The 22,768-nt window shown below is 35.8% G+C and overlaps 2 protein-coding genes across 6 annotated transcripts in view; both read right to left on the bottom strand.

Moving 5' to 3' along the window:
* Nucleotides 1–371: 371 nt before the first annotated feature.
* Nucleotides 372–7,825, bottom strand: lsm14aa (LSM14A mRNA processing body assembly factor a). 4 transcript variants are annotated; one of them, XM_027173396.2, is made up of 9 exons: nucleotides 7,516–7,825; nucleotides 6,727–6,884; nucleotides 6,487–6,631; nucleotides 5,983–6,234; nucleotides 5,684–5,767; nucleotides 4,880–5,068; nucleotides 4,287–4,449; nucleotides 3,865–4,105; nucleotides 372–3,701 (listed from the first exon to the last, which is right to left on the bottom strand). In XM_027173396.2, the coding sequence occupies exons 1-9, from the start codon at nucleotides 7,634–7,636 to the stop codon at nucleotides 3,681–3,683; spliced, it is 1,374 nt and encodes a 457-aa protein (XP_027029197.1). In that variant the 5' UTR covers nucleotides 7,637–7,825; the 3' UTR covers nucleotides 372–3,680. The 4 variants fall into 4 exon arrangements, with proteins under 4 accessions (XP_027029197.1, XP_027029196.1, XP_027029198.1 ...); XM_027173395.2 differs by having other exon boundaries at nucleotides 372–3,704; nucleotides 7,516–7,824; XM_027173397.2 differs by having other exon boundaries at nucleotides 372–3,704; nucleotides 5,711–5,767; nucleotides 7,516–7,824.
* Nucleotides 7,826–8,461: 636 nt separating this feature from the next.
* cpne8 (copine VIII) overlaps nucleotides 8,462–22,768 on the bottom strand; it is a 35,519-nt gene continuing 21,212 nt past the window's right edge. For both annotated transcript variants that reach the window (XM_027172984.2, XM_027172985.2), the window contains 14 exons: nucleotides 22,050–22,113; nucleotides 21,740–21,843; nucleotides 20,779–20,883; nucleotides 20,070–20,111; nucleotides 19,892–19,967; nucleotides 19,045–19,101; nucleotides 18,170–18,231; nucleotides 17,504–17,550; nucleotides 16,976–17,157; nucleotides 15,181–15,308; nucleotides 14,680–14,782; nucleotides 13,902–13,959; nucleotides 13,592–13,665; nucleotides 8,462–12,859 (listed from right to left, as the gene is read on the bottom strand). In XM_027172984.2, the coding sequence (XP_027028785.1) occupies nucleotides 12,647–12,859; nucleotides 13,592–13,665; nucleotides 13,902–13,959; nucleotides 14,680–14,782; nucleotides 15,181–15,308; nucleotides 16,976–17,157; nucleotides 17,504–17,550; nucleotides 18,170–18,231; nucleotides 19,045–19,101; nucleotides 19,892–19,967; nucleotides 20,070–20,111; nucleotides 20,779–20,883; nucleotides 21,740–21,843; nucleotides 22,050–22,113 (1,315 nt within the window). In that variant the 3' untranslated portion in view covers nucleotides 8,462–12,646. The remainder of the gene's footprint in view (nucleotides 12,860–13,591; nucleotides 13,666–13,901; nucleotides 13,960–14,679; nucleotides 14,783–15,180; nucleotides 15,309–16,975; nucleotides 17,158–17,503; nucleotides 17,551–18,169; nucleotides 18,232–19,044; nucleotides 19,102–19,891; nucleotides 19,968–20,069; nucleotides 20,112–20,778; nucleotides 20,884–21,739; nucleotides 21,844–22,049; nucleotides 22,114–22,768) is intronic.

Genomic DNA, 22,768 nt, shown 5'->3' with positions numbered 1-22,768 from the left:
TCATACAACCATTTGAACATGTACTATAATTTCAAAGAAACAGTTCCAACATCTTGTCAAAATCCAAAGCAAATGAAAGCTCTACCCAGTATTAGCACAATGTTCCTAATAAAGTGCCCCAAGTGTACATTACATTCCTAATCGGAATGGATCATTTATACAACATAACAGATCAAAATGGGCAAAGGAAATTTGAACATTGAAGATTATTGTCTGGGATGGACTGAATTATTTTAATAAGTTAGGAGTTGTTAAAATGTTTAATGAATCTGTTAACATTTTATACATAATTGTTCTGTATAAAAATTATTGTGACAAATTCTGCTAAAGATACCCCCCCCCCCAAAAAAACAACTAAATTGACCAGGAAGCGGTAATAATTAACAGTTTATTGTAGTTTCAGAGTAAAAATCCCTTTACACTGAGCTACACCACTCATGCATGAAAGACAATGTAACGTTAAACCTTGCTGTAGGAAGTGGTATTATTCAGTCTCAAACTCGTACAATATTTCTGTAACAGTATCTGCCTTACAAGCATTGCCATACATTTTGTCATGGGTTTTGTGGCAACACCAGCATGCAGTGACTGTTCAAGGTGAATAAAACACATCCAAGAGTGCTGATCATGAATGATTCAATCACAACAAAATGTTGTTGACAAATGAATGCTTTATGTCTAAATAAACCCTGTATTTCACATATTGCCCTGAAAACTGACAGGTATAGCACAGAACACAACCTGGAACGAAATAGATGAAAAGGGGGGAGGGGGGATCAGAGCATATCTTAAATATGATCATAAATTTCATATCTTAAATATGATCATAAAGTTCTTCTATGCTCTTAAGGGATATCCAGATATTAGTTCTTGATGTAGCATGGAACGTTTCATAAAGATGCCATCAATACAGTTATAGTCTTAAACAAAATCTTAAACAACAACATTTTGAGTATTCCTTTATAAATTTTCACTGCAGAGAGAAACAAGCCATTGGAAATTGCGAATGGGATAAAAGAGATTAAGTGCAAAAGTGCAAATTTAGTTTGCTCAATGCAAAGCAGTTTACTTTAAGAGTAGCTACTTGTCCTTTACAATGCCATGGTGATATATAGCACCCAAAACAATTAGTAAGCTCCCAGATAGTGAAATACATTTAAACAAACAGCAAAACGTTATTGCTAATGCTAACAGTTTTGACAAAAAAAAATACCAGACAAACCTTTCAGTTAATAGAAAGTCTAATTGAAAATAATGACAAAATACAATCTAGCAGTGTAAAACTTCTAGCTAAAGACTGACAAAAAGAAAAAAATTATCTAACACTATTGCAATATTATTTGGTATTTTTACACATATCCTGCAAATCATTTAGTGATTAAATAAAAAGGTCCAGCAATAAGCAACACAGCCATTTTGTTCCATCACACTTGTATCTAATAAGAGATTAAATAAGCACTGACTGAAGAAAGAAAAACTGATCATTTTAGGAGGGAGCCACAAATCAAATGCTTTCCAAAAACCAACTAAAACCTGAATTGCGGAATAAAATATCTTGTTAAACATGTAATTGGGGCTTTCAAAGAAGAAGAAGAACAAAAAGACTTAGAGAAATGAAAAGATTTGATGCTGGTATTTATTGAGTGTTATTGGTTTGCTGTCTAGAACTTATTTACAAGCTACTTTTAAATAAACTTTGGGATTATATCAATGCAAGAAGCTTCTCAAATGCATCTGAGAAATCGACAACTTAAATTCTTTAGTCAGTCCAACTTTTACTGAGTACGAGTTTCTTGTAACAACAGCGGCGAAATAATTTATCTGTGTATAGGTTTTCATGGTGAGTGTAGTGTAAAGATCATACATAAAAGGTTTCTTTTCCATCTTATCATAAGCAATGTGAGGTAGAAAAAGCTCAATAATTCAAAAGGCTTAATTTAATGAGATATAGATACTTGGAAGATATTAACAAATCAGTCAAAATAGCTATTTCCATCATAAGCATCTGCATTCTGCTTACATTTTTAAAGATTCTAAAAGTTAGATCAGAGACTTCAAACAAATTTAAAGATTTGAAGACTGGCCCTGACTACTAGCGAGTCTTTGAGAAGTTCATATATGCAGTAAAAACACAAAACAGAACCAGAAATGGATTGATGAATAGGGCTCATATGCACCAGCGTAGATAGGAGCTTACATTGTGCATATACACTCTGAACACAGACAAATCACTTTTCATCCAATGAACATGCTTTTGAAACCAGATCAATTAATATTAATTAGCTCTATATCTAACATTATAAACATCAATCCATACAGTGGTGTAGACAATGCAAGAGGAACGCAATAACTAACTGAAGTAAACAGCCTTCTGCAGTCGAGGATAGCACAAATCTTTAAAGATCTACTGCCTCACCTGTACGTTTACCTACTCGCTACACTGGTAAATAGTGCATGAACAACACTAGTTTAATCAATCAGCAGATTAATGTAAGGAATAAGTGCTACATAACACACACTTGGTGGCCATATTATATTCACTTGCCTTACAGCTGAACTCTACCATACCGCACTGTTCAAAACCCACAAACACTGGTGTCAGCATTGACATCAAACTTTAAAAACATGTGGTTATACATGCTAATGCACAGGACGCATTTGATCATATACAACGTTCCATAAAATAAACAATTATGTTAGCAGTGACCTACCACAACTAATTCAAGTGCAGAATATCAGGACTTCCCCATGTGACAGGGCCAGTGCTATTCTTCATGATCACACTTGATATCCTTTAGCCTCCTGTGTTTGTAAATGTTAACAAATGTACGAAGCCATATGCCATAACTCCTTATGTAGTACAGCTACAAGGCAGGTGCGGCATCTACGGCTGATGGAGTTCCTACTGTTTGGTGCCATACAAAGTTTAAGATTTTAGCATGATTTTTTATTTATTTATTTTTTAAAGATCTCTCTCACTGGTCAGGATCCAGGCTTACTGGTCAGACTAATTAGATGTTTCCTTAAGCATGGAGCCGTACTCTTTTGTGAAGACAGCAAATACAGCCATTTCATGTACCAGAGTTGTCTGGAAAGTCTAAGAAAATCCAACCACATGCTAGATAAATCAAACAAAAATAATTACAATTTCTACCAACAAACTTCAAGCATGTAAGTAGAAAAATACAGTAAAAAGTTGGAACGGAAAAAAGATATTCAAAATAATAGCTATTTCAGTGTTCAAAGTTGTGTGTATGCGTGCGCATATATATATATATATATATATATATATATATATATATATATATATATATATATATATATATATATATATATATATATGCACGCATACACACACACTGCTTGTTTACAGCTAACTGGTTATTAAATACAAGTTTAGTACTGAAGGAAAAAAAATAGTTGCTCTAAAATATGCTCATAACAAATTACCCCATCAGGAAATATTCTTGTCAGGTCAACATTTTAAAAGGCTGAAAGATTTCCACTTGTAGAAGATATGGAAAAGAAATTGCATTTGTATCCACTCGTAGTGGTCTATGCCAGTGCTGGTGACAAGTAAACATCTCGTAAATTTTTACTTCATTCTTCTTGTCAAAAGTAGTGATGAAACACATATACCCATTAGTCACACCGTCCTGTGGCTCCAGCTTCCACTTGCACTACGCAGCAACTTTGTTGTCCTTCTGGGTAAAAGATACATAAACATAAATTCAGACCAACATGCAAAATATCATTTTACTCCATAATTCCTCAGCATTCTATTACTATTACAGAAGCCCTTTTTTTAAACTTTGTTTGACAGACAATTAAAATGTATGACACCAAATGAGGAGCATACATTACCCTGTATTCAAAATTGGCAAACTCCCGTCCCCCTTGGCTTCCTCTGTAAGTCCCTCTGTATCCACTGCCCCCTGAATGTTGTGTTCCAAATGACCCCCGGCTGGCTCCACGACCACGTCCTCCTCGGAAGCCCATGGCCCCACGGCCCCGATATCCACCTCGGTTTCTGTTTTGGCGGAAAGGGATCCCGAACGTCTCAGCGTTCATTCGTCTCTCCTCTGCCCACGTCTGTCTCCTTTCCCTGTAAAACATTTCAAATATTTTAAGCCAGGCTTGCACGCACACCATAACTTTGTTTAATCATGTCCATTAAATTAAAAAAATAAAAATACCTAAAAAAAAAAAAAAAAGAAGAGAAATTATAAATGTTTGTGACCTGAAACTTGCTGTACATTTTCACAAATCAGAAAATTAGTACCAACCTAAGGTCATCACATGAGATGTTGTCAAAGAAAGACTTGGACTTGTCGTAGTAGCATTTGGGTCCAAGTGGATCTTCCTCATCAGGATTACCCTCACTGTTTTGAGTCTCTACCCCAGAGTCACCTTTATCTTCCCCATTCAAAGCCTTCTCTGGTTTCTCATCTAAACATAAAATACATACAAAATTCAAAAATATGATACTACATCAGAACATCATGATATTACTGTAGTCATAAATGCTATAGAAATCTGTTGCATGTGATTTAACGGAAGGTTGTGAGTTCGACTCCCAGGTCCACCAAGCTGCCACTGCTGGGTCACACGTGCAAGGCCCTTAACCATCAATTACTCAGTTGTATAAAAGGAGATAAAATCACTCTTGATAAGGGCATCTCCCAAATGGCATATATGTAAGTACCATGTGATTGGAATACTATAATGAATTACACGAAAATCAAATGTCCTACAATTCCCAAAGTATACACACTGACACGATTTAAAAAGGAACATAACCGATTTAAAGCAAATTTTTGTCTACATCTAAACATGCAGCCTTGAAAATAGCCGTCAACAGTATAGGCTCTAGCTTTACCTTTAAGCTTGAGTTTGTTCTGGAACTCCTTGTCAATCTCCTCTTTGTTAAATTGGGCATTGGCACTCTCAAAATCAAAATCTTTCTCAAATTTCATAGGTCCATCTCTTCTCACAGAGTAACGGCCTCTGCCACGATGCCCTCCACCACGACCGCGACGCTGACCAGGTTGCCCAACAGGTCCGGCAGCTAAACGACAAAGAACCCTAGATTATCATATACATCCATACAATGAAATAACTGGAAGATGGCATGTCAGAAAAGTTTACTGAGGAAACAAAATGTAAGCTAATCGATGAAAATGTAATGTAATTCCAAAAAATGTAAATTCCATAGATTTCCAAAAAGGTTATTTCGTGTAGCTTTAGGCTGATATGTAAAAAGTTGTGTCACATTAATGGCAGATTATTTCAAGAATCCACACAACTTTCACATCAGTCCTGTTTGCATTTCATAGGCAGCAGTATCCATAAATAGCTTTACTGACCTGAGGTTAACTCCCTGGCCTAGCCCACCATTATTTTATTAATATGCTTTAATAGATATTTTCCATTGAGCCACATTGCTTTTTCAATTACAGATACCAATATGAGACAGCAACACTTATGCAAATTTATGTTGTTGTCCCCACAAAAAAAAAGGCAACTGTACATTCTACCTTGGACCTTCTGTGATAAACAATATAAATGAACAGTTATGAAAGTCTAAATGAATGTCTTGGATGTAAAACAATGAAATATGGCATGCAGTTTTGGTCTGAGAGCATGGCCGAGTGGAAGACCGTTAAAGCAGATATACAACAACCTGCATGCCGCTTAGGGGCTTCCTTACTTTCACCTCTGGATTGATCGGACTCTGGTCGTTCAGCCACTTTAGGTGCATCAATGCCTGAGAAAGTATATACACCAATTTAGACTTTCCCATATTATTTTTTTCCATAAACCCTATTCACAGAAGTTCACTGGGTCTCAATTTCTTTCTGTCGAGTTTGAATTGTTTTAGTGTACACAAGATACTTCAGTATCTTGCAGTGGGACAATTATACAATAGCTAGAAGTTGTGTATGTTAAACAGAAAAATGATCGGTTTTGCTCAACCCTCACCTGCTGACTGAAAACCTGAGCGAACATTAGCATCCGGTGCTGCATGCCCTAATCCTGGGCGTAGTCTAGACCGTCCCTCACCACGCCTTTGTTCAGGGGCGTCTGGGGCACCGGCTGTGCCGAGTCGTGCTGTGATGGGGCTCCTGCGGCTCACAGGCACAGGTGCAGTACTGCTGATTGACGATGCCAATGGTGCCGATGGCTCCACAGGTGGACTCTTCTGCAAGGCATCGAGTGCAGGACTGCTGCGACCTACAGTCATGGACATGTGTGAGTTTTAAATCACAAACATGTGGATAAGGCAATACGTTGAGTCTTTTTATGTTTAGTTGGGCTACAAAGATATTAATGCAGAAGTCTAATAACTTTTTCCGATGTAAATCATTTTTGGAAAAAAATAATTTGTGACTACAAACTAATACTACTGACAAGAGGCTTTTTTTTCCTTAGTGCAAAATGCATAAAATCCACATGGATGAATATTATTTTAATAAAGAAACAAACCCTTGACTCCAACAGTCCCAAACGAAGGAGAGACCAATGAAGTGGCAGTGAACTGGCTGTATGGAGACACTGGAGCTTGTTTAAACAGACCATATGAATTTCCACTCTGGAAAGCTGAGGGTGGAGCAGCAGATCCCAAAGACGACTGGAAAGTAAAATGCAATCAGTGGCCAGATTTTACATGCCACATGAGCCAAACGTGATTACAATTAAGCTTGAAGAGGAGTACGTATCCAGTACCTGTACAATTGCAGGGTCCTGAGGCAAAGATGGCTTGGGAGGTTCACAAACAGTCAGGTCCTTAATATCACTCCCTCTGAAGATGATGTACTCATAGGTCTCATCCCGGGGCAAGATCGGCCTGTCAGTAGGGCGATCCTCAGTTCCAAACGAGCGCACTAAAGACAAGGTATCAATCAAACATTCATTAGTAAGAAGAACAGATAAGTACTGTAGCAAGTATACAAGATACAATATTCACCTCATTTAACTTACTCCCAGTAATAATTACAGTCATGTGTGCTTCAAGCTATCAATTACTTTGCGTTGCAAAGTGAGTAATTATATGACAAGACAACAAAGTATTTGGCTATTGTTACATGAATAATTATGTTCATGCCTGCAACAGTGCACTTCTATTTAAATGAACTGTGCTTTTCAAACAAATTAATACATTAATGTTACTAACTGACATCTAAAAAAACAACTTCTGACTGAAGTGATATCTATTTTGAAAGAAAAACAAACAAAAACAAAGGGTAGGTTGCTATTTAAGCAGCTAGCCGCCTACATAGCTCCAATGTTGTCATTACCAAGTGTCTTTACCCAACAAGATTGCTATATTAATACAATATAAGCTCATTAAAAACTAGCCAGTCTTCTATGGTGCAAATTTCTCAACGGGTTTGAGCGTAAATTAGTCGCTTATTTGTTTGTTTTCGTCACACAGCTGTTTGTTAACGACTTGCGCGGATTTTAGCAGGAGTTAGCGTGTTAGCACTTTAGCAAGTTAGCATGTTATTATCTCACCTTTGGCGAGAGCCACAGTGGAGTTCTCGGTATCGATAGTATACAGAATTCCCTCATAGCGAATCTCGGCCTTGGAAATTAGACTGATTTTACTCCCGATGTACGGCGTCCCTCCGCTCATTCTGTCACTCAGGATGCCTTAAATTAAAGCAGTAAATAAAGCTAAGTCCTCGGAAGGTACCTTGTGAACCTTTTTTCCAGTTCACTGACCCAGAAGAAATTTCGTCGCAGTCACTGTTAGCTCAGCTTTACCCCTGCAACATGCTAGCCTCCGTTTTCACGTACTGTAGACGGAAGTGACGTGTAACGTTGACAGAAACAGACGACTCTTGTTCGTTCGTGTCGCCCCTGCAGGATTATTGTGCGGCTAGAATTTTTTAATTATGATCAACTGACAATGCACGAGTTAAAAAAACATATTTTGCTGTCCTAACTACAAAAAAGCAGTGTATAATTCACCAGACATACAAAGAGAAAAGATCCGTTCAAAGGCTGGAACCAGTTTTTTTTTTTATAGCTATAGAAATGTTAGTATGACTCCAAACACGTTATACATAACATACTAAAACTGATATTTATTTCAGACAACATAATATAACATAACATAACATAACATAACGGACGTAACAAAGATATATTGGGTTGTCATTACACATTTTGAGCCACAGATGGCGCTAGTTCAGTTCAAGTGCTGGAGTCATTGGGGTCTGTTATTGCCATGTCATTTTTCAGCTTACAGTTTGAGTGGTTTGGTTAAGTTTTGGAGATTTTACAAATTGAAGACAGAAGAACAAACTGTGCATGAACTGGCATCAATCTTATAAACAGTTATGTAAAGTTTATGGTCACAAAGTTCTACAAAAACTTCGGTGACAAAGATGCTTCAAGAAATTCTGTGCTGGTGATTTTTATCTCGGTTAGTGATGAACACTGAGGTTAATGACGACCAAATAAAGGCATTGACCGAGTCAAACTGACGTTACACGACACGAGAGAGAGCAAAAACATTAAACATCCATTACTCACGAGGTGTTCTTTAATGTTCATTAAAGCGACTGATATCTGGTGATGAGAAGTGGATTGTTTACAACAACGTGATGCACAAACGGTCTTGGTCCTGACGTAATGAACGTGATCAAACAACATCCAAAGGAAGGTTATGCTCTCATTGGTGGGATTTTAAAGGTGCTCCTACCAAGGAACCAAACAATCAATTCGAATGTGTGCTGTCGGCAATTAGACGATTTGAACGAATCCGTCATCCAGAGCTCGTTAATTGTAAAGGATCACACAAGTTTGATCACCCGGCAACAATGACTGGAGCTTGGATGGGATATGTTGCTACACCCACCGCACACACCTGACCCTGCGCCGTCAGACTTCCACTTGCTCCGCTCTCTTTAACGTTCCGTTCAGATGAGGCTGGAAATCAGCACCTTGGACAGTTTTTCGCCGATAAAGAAGACAGGACCTTCTATGAACGAGGACTTATGCAGCTCACTGAAAGATGGCAAAATGTTATCGAACAAAACTGGCGATATATCATTGGTTAATCTTTGTTCTGTATATAAATAAATTACTTTTCAGACATGCCAGTCCTAAACAAACAGTAGAGGGCAGTAAAGGATTTCGCATAACCTGAGCTGAGTCTTCAACAGCTCATAATTAGGCACTTGATATGGAAAGACGTAATAAAATATAATTTCCTAAGCAGAATGACAATAATGGTGACAGTTTTGTACTGATGCTTTACTATACCAAAATGTAACCAACTAGACAGAACAACATGTGATGCAAATACATTTTATACCTTTTTGGTCTATGACAACTTCTGCCATATATTGAGAGGTGATATTGCCATAAATCCCATTGCCACCTTACCTGATACGGACTATTTCCTATTCATTCTAGACTGTACATTTTCTGCTCTATAAATATCAGATCAGATGCACTCTGTATTTAACACAAAAGCAGATAATTGCGTAAAGAGAGTCTGCAGTTTTCCCACAGCAATCTGCGTTTAAGAGGTTTGTCCGGGTTACATGTGCAACGTGCAGAAAAGGAAATTTCAAACCGCAGTTACAGCAGAAAAAGGTAATAGTAAACATCATAATAAATGCTCAAACATGATTAAATATTTTTTAGAAATATTTATTTGTAAAATAATGTTTAATAACCTGCCATTTGTACTATATATTAATATATAGCACATGGAAATTAAGATATTTTAAGACTTTAAAAACCTTGCCTTCGTGATTTTATAGTCAGTGCTAATTAAATCTTACAGACCACAGACTAAATATACGATCACATATGGTACATTTCTATTTTTAATAACAGATGCAAATAATTATGAAATAGGTAACATCAATGTATTAGATCCTATGCACTTTTTTGTATTAGACAGCCATTAGACACTGGTCAGCTTCATTCAGCTGGGATCATGCAACTATACTATGTAACTAGTAAGTAAATTGTATCTTAAAGCAAATATTGTTCAAAGAATATATACTTAATCAACAAACATACAGTGAAGGCATGGCATAAATCAAATAATTCAGTGATATATTAAGGCAAACTCTATGATATTGTAAAAAATAGCGGGTATAAAAATATGAGATAAATACAAAAGGTTCATCACTTTTCACCGCAATGCACATGCGAGTATGATGCATGCAACAGTAATAATTATGACATAATAAAGCAATAAGTTGATTAACAAAAAGTAGTGCTATTACATTAGTCAATTAATAAACATATGAATAAAGCAAAAATCTACTTATTTTCCAGGTGAATGCTACAGTGTAATAGAAATAATTTTTGACAAAATTCTATGGCAGAAAACCTGAAATTTCAATTGAAGCATCCGGTGCACATATCAAACTTAACAGGATCAGCATATTCACTGTTATTGCAATCAGCAAAGGACATTCCAACCTGAGACATTTCAGTACAATGTATGTTATCGCTGTATCGGTCACATTAACCCTGTAGTAAGCTTTAACAGATGGGCACACAACATTTCTATAATCTGTTCACATTTTTGTTTACTCCCTTCATTCATTCATTGATTTCTTTTTTTTAATATGTAGACTTACTAGAGTTTTCATCTTTAATTCATTTCCTTTCCAGAAACATTTATGTATTATTCAACCAACAGATGTGGTGTGAGAAAATATTGTTCTTTGTTTTACATATATGAATTACTCAGAAATTTAAGGCAGTGACATAACAGATCTCATAACCGAACTGCATGAGTTGCATCACACCTCAAAATATGGGACGAATGGATGAGGGATAAGTAATTTCTTTGGGCAGGTTTTAAGTTTTGATGTAGTTTATGCATGTTTAATAAGGATAATTCAGTATGTCAGCCAGCATGTGTGGGTGTATGTATCTTGCCATGTTGAGTACTGTAGATGAATTTTCTTGGCTGTGTATGGGAATAAAACATTATCTAAAAGCATTTATGTATTGGAAAGAAGTTAAAAATTGTATTCAAAACCCTACATCTTTCCCTTCGATCTTATTTTAAGACCACAGCTGGTATTTAAACGGAGGATAAAATTGTTTGTTGATGAACAGTACACTTCAAAAGTGAACCTGATTAAATTTAAACAAAAACTTTAAAAACTTAGTTGTGCTCTTATATTTCCACAATCATAAAGTGCAGTACTACACATCAGTAAGTGTTCTTGCTCTACAGCACCTACTGTACGTTCCATACACGTGTCAACATCATAACTCTTCAACTCCACAGTCCACTTTAAAAACGCATGCAATTCCATGCTTCTATAGCTACAGTAAATTCCTGGCTAGCATTATTTTAATACTCAGGTATGCAAAAGCTGTTGTAGTGCTGCTGCTGTGTTATATTGTGTAACCCTTTACAATCCAGCTCCTTATTTAATGCTGACGTAGCAGTGTTACTATAGCAGATGTTCAGTAATAACTAATCACCAGAAGAAACAATCATGTTGACAACCACAGTAATGATTTTGTAACTAAAACCATAAAGGCTTCACTTGTCGTACATTGTGCTTTCTTTGTCATTACAGAAACATCAAATACTGATACACTAAAATACTTTGAAAACATATTATTTTCATCCAGCTTTGATGAGCTCCTGAAATGATTAAGTTTACTTACTAACTTAGTAAAAAAAGTAGCCAGTTTTTCCTCCTATTAATTTTCAATTAATCTCTCTTGAATGTAACAGCAATGATTATAGAAAATAACAATTTAAAAGCTAATTATAAACAACTGTGCAAACTAAATAATCATCATAACTTTGCTGAAAAAAATGTTGACTTTTTATCCAATTTTGTATAATAATCACTAGTGATTTAATAGTAAGGGTTAAGGGCACTGATTGATGTATCAGTAATCAATGCTTCTGTATCACCAAGTGTTATGTAAGTGTATGAAAGCAAGTGTATAAAATCCAAGTAAGTGCATGAAAATATGAGTATGGAAGTGTATAACATTAATGCACTATTGCAGATAACACATTTATTCATAATTTTGTCGGCCTAGAAATTTAACATTAGTTTAACATGATTAATTATTAAAGAACTACTATGGTAACACTTGATTACTTACATCTAAGTCAGTAGAGATTTAATTACGTGTTAATAAAGTGTAACCAAGAATAAGGCCAGTTTTTCCAGCAGCTCTAAGACTTTTTCAGAAACACAGTGTGGCAGTGGAGTGGAAGAAACCACAATGGTTAGTAATACAAACTGAAGAGACTGAACACTATCTTTAAAGCATGCTCTCTCTCCTTTCAATATAAAGTCACCACAACCAATTTTGTGGTACGTTACAAAAAGTTTCAGCTCCTCCAGTATGCATGAGGTATGTAAATATCTGCTTGTATAAATCACAAACACTGTAAACATTTTGTTCATAGCTCAGCCAGTCACTTGAAATAAAAGACAAAAAGTATGAGGCATATAATGATGACTGCTTTAACCTCTCTCCTGTAATGAAATTCATATATGAGAGCAATGCTAGTAAATGCCATATTCAGGCTTTAAATTCGAAGTCTCTGTTGGCTTTCTAACTCTGTTATTGTATGACTCAGAAAACCTAATACTCGACAAAGTGCAGAAAACCACCACGGTCCTCTTCAGATCTGCGTCTGTAATGACTCTGCAGAATAGGACAGTGCTGTCAGTGGTTTGGAAGAGTAAGCAGAAGGGGTCAAGCTCGGTTTGATGCCTCTGGTTCTCATGTAGTATAGGAACTGATCTGGAATTTCAGCCAGGACGTCTTTGGCCAGACGAGCCATGCTGAGGATGTGATTCCCTCGTGGGTCAATGTAGTCTCGGAAAGGAACAAACTGCAAAACCAAAAATATAAAAATATTTTGAAGATGCAGGAACATCTATTGGCAGTTTTCAGAAGTGTTATACCACCTTTGGGCAATAAATATAAAATATAATTATACATTTATGCACTGTAAAAACTTTACTGTTTCATATTTTAGAATCACTCACTTCCTTTTCAGAAGAAAATACTAAATAAGAAGCGGTGATTTTTTTTTAAAGTCAGTTTGACTAAACACATTTTGTATTCATGGTCAAATATATTACATAGTGTGTAATAAATAAATGCTGTGTAAATATAAAATAGCAGTAAAATAAAAGGAATTTAAAAATAACAGGATTTTTATATAAATGACTGTGAAACTATTAATTAATCACTTCTCTCATGATTATGCCATGCTATGATTATGAAATGCTTCCATCTTCTACTTGCTGTTTACGAAGGTTGCAGGATATCCGCTCCCCTGAGCCCCCCAACCCACCCACCCCCAATTAACTCCTGATTACAGCTGATATTAATTTATTTATCATCCATGTGGCCCTGTCTGTAATAAAGTACTAATTACAGTCCCATTAGAAATTGCCCGTTCAAAGGATCTTAAAAAATGTTGATCTTTGGTTTCCTTATTAATATTTCTATAATTTTACTGATATATACTATTTATTTTGGTGCTAATAGAGCATAAACTGTAATAAAACAAAAAGTATAAGAACTAGCAGAAAACATCAATGGCACCACATCCTACCTGTACAATATCTCTCTCTGCAAACCTTCCTCTTGAGGAGATCCTGACTTCATCCCCATCCAATTCAACCATTTCTGTTAAATAAACAAACAAACAAAAAAGATATTAAAAATGGTCTTTAGTTGCAGGTTATTGAATGACTGCATCACAGATTCCCCAAGACTTTAATTCATATAAACATTAATATCCAGACCTTAGTGAAGTGGGAGGTTTCATACATACAGGCTTACGGCCATACAAGCACTATTATCCGTTATTATCTATTATCTGTTGTAGCATTCCAAAGCATTACACCTGATGATTCTCTTACCATCAAATTCAGCTGATCCAACTCCCACTATTATTATTGACATTGGAAGACAGGAAGCCTTCAAGCAGAAAAAAAGATGAAATCACACAATTACAGTAGGAACTTTCCCACCATAATATGTCACATGCAGGGAGAAAAAAAAAGCATTAGAACAACGTGAAAGCCTCAGAAAAAAGGCTAATTAGATAACATTGTGTTGTATGCAACATAGAGATACAGGACATGGCTAGACTGTGTGGTAATGATAAGAGCCAAAATACAAAGCGTGCTCATAAAACTAAAAGGACGAGCAGCACTCAGACAGTACTGGAAGAGATAAGTACATGCTGACACATTATAAATGACTCTTTGTCAGAGCTGGAAGGGTCGAAACTGAAATCATTATGTGGTCTGAAAATCACATTTCAGTCTCTTAATTGTCATATGTTTAGAGGCAGTGATAAATGAATGCAATATTTATCTCATTTGTTTTTGCTTTCTTTGTGATACATATTATTTTCTGTATTTTATCCTTTAAGGCACTCATACTGTTCCTGAGTAGGAGTAATTTCTAACCCAATTCAGCTATTCACACAACCTCATTTTTCACCTGGAATGTCATCAAATTTACTGTCAAGACAATTAAACAAGTTGATCTCTTTTTTTTTTTTTTTTTTTACTGTAAGCACTTTTACTATACATCTAGCTTGTCAACAAAGTTATGTAGTCAGATTAATATAACAGCATGTTCCCTTATAGGTTTAAATATAAATGTAGTACTACATTTTTGAGTGCATACATTTACAATGGCTTCCTTGGTCTGTGCCATGTCTGAGATAACGCCATCGGAAATGATGAGGAGAATGAAGTACTCTGAGCCATCCTTTATTAATGATGCATACCTGAGAGAGAAAAAAAGAGAGAGAGAGGGTTGAATGGATGCAGAATACAGAATCCAACTGAAACACAGCGGTACATTGTATAATATAATTTAGTATAACGTATTGAACCCTGAAGAGATTTATAGAAACTGGAACATTTATAGGTAGACATGAGATTATGCACAAATATATATATATATATATATATATATATATATATATATATATATATATATATATATATATATATATATATATATACTGTATACATATACATGTATACATACATGTGTACAACTATAATTACCAACAGCATGCAGGCTTCAGTGTGGTCAGTGTTCTGACAGTGTGTAGTAAGGTGAGGGGTGGTTTATTTTGTGACTGATCTCTGTGGTTGCTTTGCTTGTTCTGTTACCCACCTTGCAACATGATTAATAACGGGTGAGAAATATGTTGGACCGTAGAGACGAACATTCTTCAAACTCTGGTAATATGCCTCTATTACTCCTTCAATACCACTGCAGTATGGGTTTTCTGGGTTCCCATTCTAATCACACAACACACACACACACACACACACACACACACACACACACACACACACACACACACACACACACACACACACACACACACACACACACACACACACACACACACACACACACAGAATAACAATATAAAATATCATAATATATATTTAAGAATCAAGAATCATGTAGAAATAGAGTAAACACTCCCCTCCCTCTTTTTTAGAAGAAGTTTTGCACTACTGTTGATGATCTTAAGACATAATTTAGTACAACGTATTGAACCCTGAAGAGATTTCTAGAAACGAGCATTTATTATTTAGGTAGACAGATTATATCTATTTTACAGACAGTTCTAAAGGAAACTGCTGATAAAACTAATAAACCATTTGTTATCTATATAATATTCTAATATGACATCATAATCCATGCATATCAAACAGAAAAAGGACAATAAAGCATTCAAGGGTTTGTGAGCCATGCCAGATACCCCCAAAAAGGGCTCTTTACTGCTAGCCTGTATGAATCATCCTTACATCAGAGCTGCTTATTCAAGTAAATCTAAATACTTCATGCTCAGCTAATAGCATATGGAGCTATTGTACAATTCTATGCCCTGAAGAAAGCTGTGTTAGCAAACAGTCAGCAGCTGTGGGCCGTGGGCATGGCATCTGCCAAGGATCCATATAGTATATAGATTGTTACAGACTTATCACAATATACTGTATATCCCATGTACAGGATGTATGTGGCTGTGTGCATACAGAAAGTGCGCAGAAATGAAACTTCAACCTTAAGAGAACAAAAGCACATTTGTATTCTTCTCTTTTGGTCACCCGATCAACGTTTCCTAATACTTGTTTATCTTTAAGAAAGCAGCCTGTTATTTTAGTTAAAATGAAAAAAAACCAGACATCTTCATCTTCATCAGACAACGTTCATCTTCCCCTTATAAGTAAAGAGCAAAATAAAAGACAACAATGAAAAAAAAAATATTAAATAGGGTTGTCATTCATTTAACTTTGGACCACTGTACTACACATTCGCAAAGTCCAGACTTGGAGCAGGATTGCAAGATGTAAATCACCATTTGAGACTATTCTTAAAGGGGCAGACCTGAGCAGGTTGGATTGGCTGGAGCAGTTTTGTAAGTACAAACCAGTTTTGGAAACACAATCTAGTTCTGCTGCATGGAGTTAAAGTTATTTTTGAAACTCTATGATCAAGTCTTCTATGATCATAGTTTTACAGTGGTGCTCTAATCCGGGAGTGAGGAGGTACTTTACTATGGAGTGGAATAAGCCAATACCATGGAATAAGTTATAAAGAATCTTGTCAGCCTCCATCAGTTCACCATCAAGATCAACAACAACAGTGCTCCTATGAACTGAAATCATTCATTACAACTCAAAACAAAAAGCAAACTCAAAGGTTTTGCTGTTATCTGTTCGTTATTGCAGGTCAAACACACTCACAGAAACAGCCTGTGAATATATTTTTAATCTTAACCTTATACAGGTGTAAACATTCACTTGTGATATGCTTGTTCTCTGTGACTCTTCCTCCATTCAATTCACGCTCAATGCATCAGTAGTAATTGTTTTCCATAGTTAAATAACACAAATTTCTTTAAGAGACCCTAGTGGATCTTTGTAGTTGATACCATACCCAATGATTTGCTTACCAGAGCAAACTCATGTGATACTCTCCCATGAGGAGGCAGCTTTGCTCCAAATCCCAGTGCAGGAAACATCTTATCACTGTCATAGTCCTGAATGATCTCGCCCACAGCTCTTAAAGCCATGGCATAGGCATTGAGCTGGTATGGGTTCATGTAGTGAAGAGAGGTAGGTTGGGATGGGTTTCCTGTCCACAAATAGAAAAGAATACAAAGAATATAAAACTTGATCTTTGGCACTTTAGATAATGAGAATTCACTGTATGTGCATGAACCTATGTGTAAGTGGTGTATCAGAGTAGATACACAATGATTTATTCAGTCAGGCATGAACATTTTGTATGCTTTTTCATTTTATAGTGTGTATTATGCAAATGGATAAAGGTGGATTGAGGAAGAGAAGGTTGAGAAGTTTATTTCAGTTGCGCTGAACAAATACAGAGAGAACCCAGAGTCTTTGAAAACTACGATAACATGGAATCATCACATGAAAGCATTTAATTATAGAATAATCTTCTGGAAAGATAAGCTCACCATTTGATGCGGTAAAATCGATTGCCACCGTGAAATTAATCTCGGTACTGCAAAAGAATACAAAGTGACAGGCTGCATAAGAACCTTTGTACTTGATAAAAGCTAATTAGCATAAACGTGTACTATGTGCATTTTCTACAGATATTTCAAACTAAATCTCTTCTGTAAAAAAAAAAAAAAAAAACTACGTTCGTGCTAAATTTAACGAGGCACCTCAGCCACAGTAAATGTTAAATACTATAAAGATATATATGCAAATTGAATTCTTCCAGTGTTTGTTCTGCTGTTTAAGAAGCAGATCCTGTGATAAGAATAGACCAGGCTATTTTTAGCTTGGGTTGTTATGGCATCTCTAATGTAGCAAAGCCTTTTATCAGAGCAAGTCTTCTGACAATATAGGGAGGAGAAAAGCAGAGCGAAATAAAAATAGCTCTACTTGGTGCAGTGTGATTGATGGTTACAGGGTCAAAGACATCGATTAGGTAAAAGCATTATAAGTAGACAAAGAGAAAGGCAAAAATCTATCGTAATACACACACACACACACACACACACACAGACACAGACACACACACACACACACACACACAGACACACAGACACACACACATACACGCACACACACACTCGCAAAATGAATCCCCATGTGCATAATCTCATGCTCACCCTCCTTTAATATAGTCCAAAAAGGTGACTTCAACATCTATGAGGCATGACAGCAGGGTCACCTGTTAAGACAAACGTTTGGTAACACTTCCTATTTACAGCCCTTAAACACACCATTACACATTCAATAAGCAATGCACACTTTATTCATAAACATCATTGAAATTAATCATAGCTAAAAAATCATATATGTCTCATAATATCATAAAATACAATATGCATAAGTATTTTGTTCATATTTTTCAATAGAATCATCATTAAATGCCATATATTATATTATATTATATTATATATTTTATTATATTAGTGCACACTACTTCATTAGAAAGTGTACAGCAAACACTCCACATAATCAAAAACAAGTAATTGATGTGACCTTTTATTAAACATTGGATGAGTCTCATGTTTCAGCAATTTGTCAGTCAGAGGTAAACTTCAACAACAATAAGCATAACTAGGACTGATTAGACATGTTGTTCTTTAACACACAATAGAATCGCAGTCACTGGCACATTGTTGTACCACAAGATGAAAAGAGACATCATGGTTAATAAACCAGCATCATGCTAAACTGCATAATAACACAATGGTGCTGATTATTTTCCTATAACAGCATGGCCCCAGGATTGTTTCCTCACATATAACAGAGTGCTATGTCTGTGTAAAGTGATATACAGTACATGTCATTTATGAATGCCAATGTTTAGTTTATGAAGGTGTTGTGCATTGCTTATGAAGATATAATGCAGGACCTACAATAAGAAGTCTTACCAATAATGACATTTATTAGAACATTAATGTGGCCTGTCTTTCTTTCTTCAACAAGTACTTTGAAATAAAAAAAATAAGTAATATTAAAAACAGAATTTACTCACAGTTCCTGAATTCTGGTATTTCTTCTTCTTCTTTTTCTTTTTCTTCATGTTTAAAACCTGAAGAAAGTTGAACTATCAATGAAGTGAAATCGATATGAAAAAGTAGAATTTTGAAAGAGAAGATCTAAATCTGGGAGCTACAATTGCAAAAACTATGACACGCCTGGATAAAGAAAAGTGTCTCATAAAGTAACCTATGATTACATACTAGCTTGTAGTCATTTCATAGTGAAATATTTTCAAAACCAGTGTATCATGAACAAGGGAGTCTCACAGACCCTAAAGATAACACAAGACCCTACAATTCCCATGATCAAATCACATATCACTGCTCAGTCAGCTGACCTCACTACTCTACTGATTCATTGTGAAGCATTGCATCTGTGATAAGTCCAAGCATTTGTTAGCTTCCTGTTTTTATTATCGTTAGACTACAACCTATGTCACTTTTAATAAGTTACTCTTTTTTTAGTTTCTATCTGTTTGCTGTTCATCTGAGCATTTGCACATTCTGGAGGATTGTTGAGCCCTTTGGTTTGTGTACTGCATTGGTTTTTAATAAAACCAGGAAACATGTGCTGGTTATAGATTGTGCTCCCTGTGTATGCAATTAGCCAGAATGAAAAACAGAAATTCTTAAAGAAAGAGCAGTATCCTTATTCTTTCATAAAATGTTTATAGCATATATAATATTAGATATTCAGTGTCCTTAGGGTTTCTTATTTAATCCTGAAAATACATTATAATACAAATAACACAGTATCAGTTTCAAGGTATTTGGGACAGTCTCTGTATATATTATAGAACTGTGGGGTGTGTGTGTGTGTGTGTGTGAAAATAGCCTTACCTCCCAAACACTAAACTGAGACTGGCCTTTGGACAGTTCCCTATAGCTGGTGTTGAACTCTCCAATGTAGTCATGCCTATGCAAAAACAAATGATCACACAGCATTACTGTATACTTTCCCCCTTTAGATGTGCATACTAACTGTGGTGTGAATTTTGTCGAATCTTAAATATCTCACCCTCCATCTCTGTCCCAGTCATACACCTCTATCCTAATTGCCCTGTAAAAACAGTCAATTCAGTTCATCAGCTTTTGGAATTAAATCAACTTTTTAGTTCAGAAAACAAATTCTCATAAAAAGTCTGTGTATTGTGAATGATGACTAATCTTTGCCCATTCATCTTGACATACGATATCTTTCTGCAGGTACAGCGCGAGAGGATAATAAACAACCTGTTAAGTCTTGGTATCCCAATGAAGGCATTGCTGGAACACCATGTACTCTGCTGTTATAGTGTTAAAATGCTATAATAAAATGGCTTCCATTTTCACACAAGCAAGCAATTATGCAATTAAAAAAATAAAAAAGTAAATCTGTAGCAACTACACTGTGTATCCTTGAACTAGAACTGTCTCTCTTATCTTTAAGATTTTCAGAAAAGCTCTTGTATACTCTCAGTTGTAATATTTGCCTTTTGACTGTTAACCTGTTAATTCTTCCTGTTAATTCTTCTATGCATCTCTGTTATTACACTGCAACCTTTTTTAAATTGTCTTTATGTTGCTGTATGTTTTCAACTTTTTCGGTATTTACCCACATTTTGCTTAACGAGAAAACAATTCAAAACCTGTAAGTGTTACGTCACATGCTTGAAATATTTTTCTGTGCTCACAAATAATGTTTAAATGTAGACAAACTTTAGACTCTTTCAGACCTGTGCACTTACCTGTCAGAGTCTCCATTGCACAGCGCTCTAACTGGGATTTTAAAGGCTTGCCACACAGGGTCCAGTGTGTTCTTTATCACTTCAGTCTTATGGCAAATGGTGTATCTGTACAACATCATGCATTGGACATAGACGGATTTCTCAATTTATCCAGAAAAAGGACACAAATATTATACATTTTATTAGGAACATCTTTATACCTGCTTATTTATGCAGTCTTCCAATATGCCAATTATCAAGAGCTTCAAATCTGAACAAATGTGAACATATCTGCCCAAAAATTCTTGTTTATTAGTGACGTCAGAAGAAAATGGTCAGATTGCTTTGAGATGTCAGGAAGGATACAGAAACTCAAATCATCACTATTACGGTGGTAAGCAGAAAAGCATCAAACCTTGCACTGAATGGGAAACAACAGTAGATCACATCAGCTTCCACTCCTGTCAGTGAAAAGCACAAATCTGATGCTATAAGACAGCCTCAGATTCCAGTACTTGGCTGAATGGTCTTCTGTTCGTGTTGCCTATTGACCTCAAGGTTTGATGTTTTGTGCATGCTGAGACGTGCACACCGTCACTCGCTCAATGTTTTTTCTTTATTGCACCATTCTGTCTAATCTTGAGCGTCTGATGTGTGTGAATATTCCCAGGAGGTCAGCAGTTTACGAAACACTCAAACCGGCCCATCTGGCACCAACAACCACACCACAGTTAAAGTCACAGAGATCACATTTTCACCATGCTGATGCTTTATGTGAACATCAACTGAAGCTCATGACCTGTAACTGCATGAGTTTATGCATTACTCTGCTCCCACATGAATTACTCAGTAAGTATTCCTAATAATTTTTTTAACCAACACAGAGTTAGAGAATGTGTTATAATGCTATTATAATTATATAATAATACATAATATATAATGTTCTACTCTTAATCCTGTTTGAGGTCTGTGAAACACTCACGTTCCATCTTCATTGCTGCGGGAGAAGACAAGGAATGGGTCTGACTTGCCGAAAAAGTCCTTCTTATCCAGGTTGTTTCCACAAAATTGCAGCAATACTGATTCCTAACAAACAAAACATAAACAGCTACAGTAAACAGTGAGCATGTGTGTGTGTTTGTGTGAGCATTTGAGCGTACTGTATTTTATTTATTCAACAGAATTTTTTTATATTTTTATGGACAGGCCCGAAGCACAGAGGCAGCATATTACAGCTGTGAAGACGTTTTAACAGAAAATGGATCAGCAAATGAAACAAACAGAGGACTTACCCGACAATTTCCAAGTTCCTCTGCTTTAACAATAATGGTCCCACAATTTTTACCAGGGATGCCTCTATAAAACACATTATAAAACACTGGGTAATACTTTATTTCATAAGATCACAAAACAGTTACATAAACCAATCATGGCAATGGATATAAATGTACATAAATTAATAAAAGGCTTATTCAAACAGGCTCTCTGCTCTCATAAAACCCGGTTGAATTTGACAAAGCTGTTGCAATAGTTTTCAACTGTTGTGGTTGTGAGATGATTTGATTTCAGTTTGCATCCATACTTTAAAAACACAGCTTCACATCCGCAGTTAATGATCTCCATTTAGTTAATGAGGCTAGATATTAAAAAAATCAAATATACTGACAGAGAGAATACTTATTTATTTTTGACAGATCTTTAAATAAATTCTGATGGGATAGGATGTTGCCAATAATGAATGGATAAACACACACACACACACACACACACACACACACACACACACACACACACACACACACACACACACACACACACACACACACACACACACACACACACTCCATCTTAAGGAAGAGATTCATTATGAGATAGAAGGCATTGCACATACTGTACATACCACAGTGCCTTCTGGAAAAGGACAATAACCTGAAAAGAATTTTTATTGTTTTGCTCCAGTATTTGGTGGATAAAATTACATTTTAATGACTTTTCTGTTTGTTTCATCTAA

This window comes from Tachysurus fulvidraco, chromosome 10, assembly GCF_022655615.1.
Source record: "Tachysurus fulvidraco isolate hzauxx_2018 chromosome 10, HZAU_PFXX_2.0, whole genome shotgun sequence".
NCBI lineage: Eukaryota > Metazoa > Chordata > Actinopteri > Siluriformes > Bagridae > Tachysurus > Tachysurus fulvidraco.
This window is presented reverse-complemented; position numbering and strand designations above follow the sequence as displayed.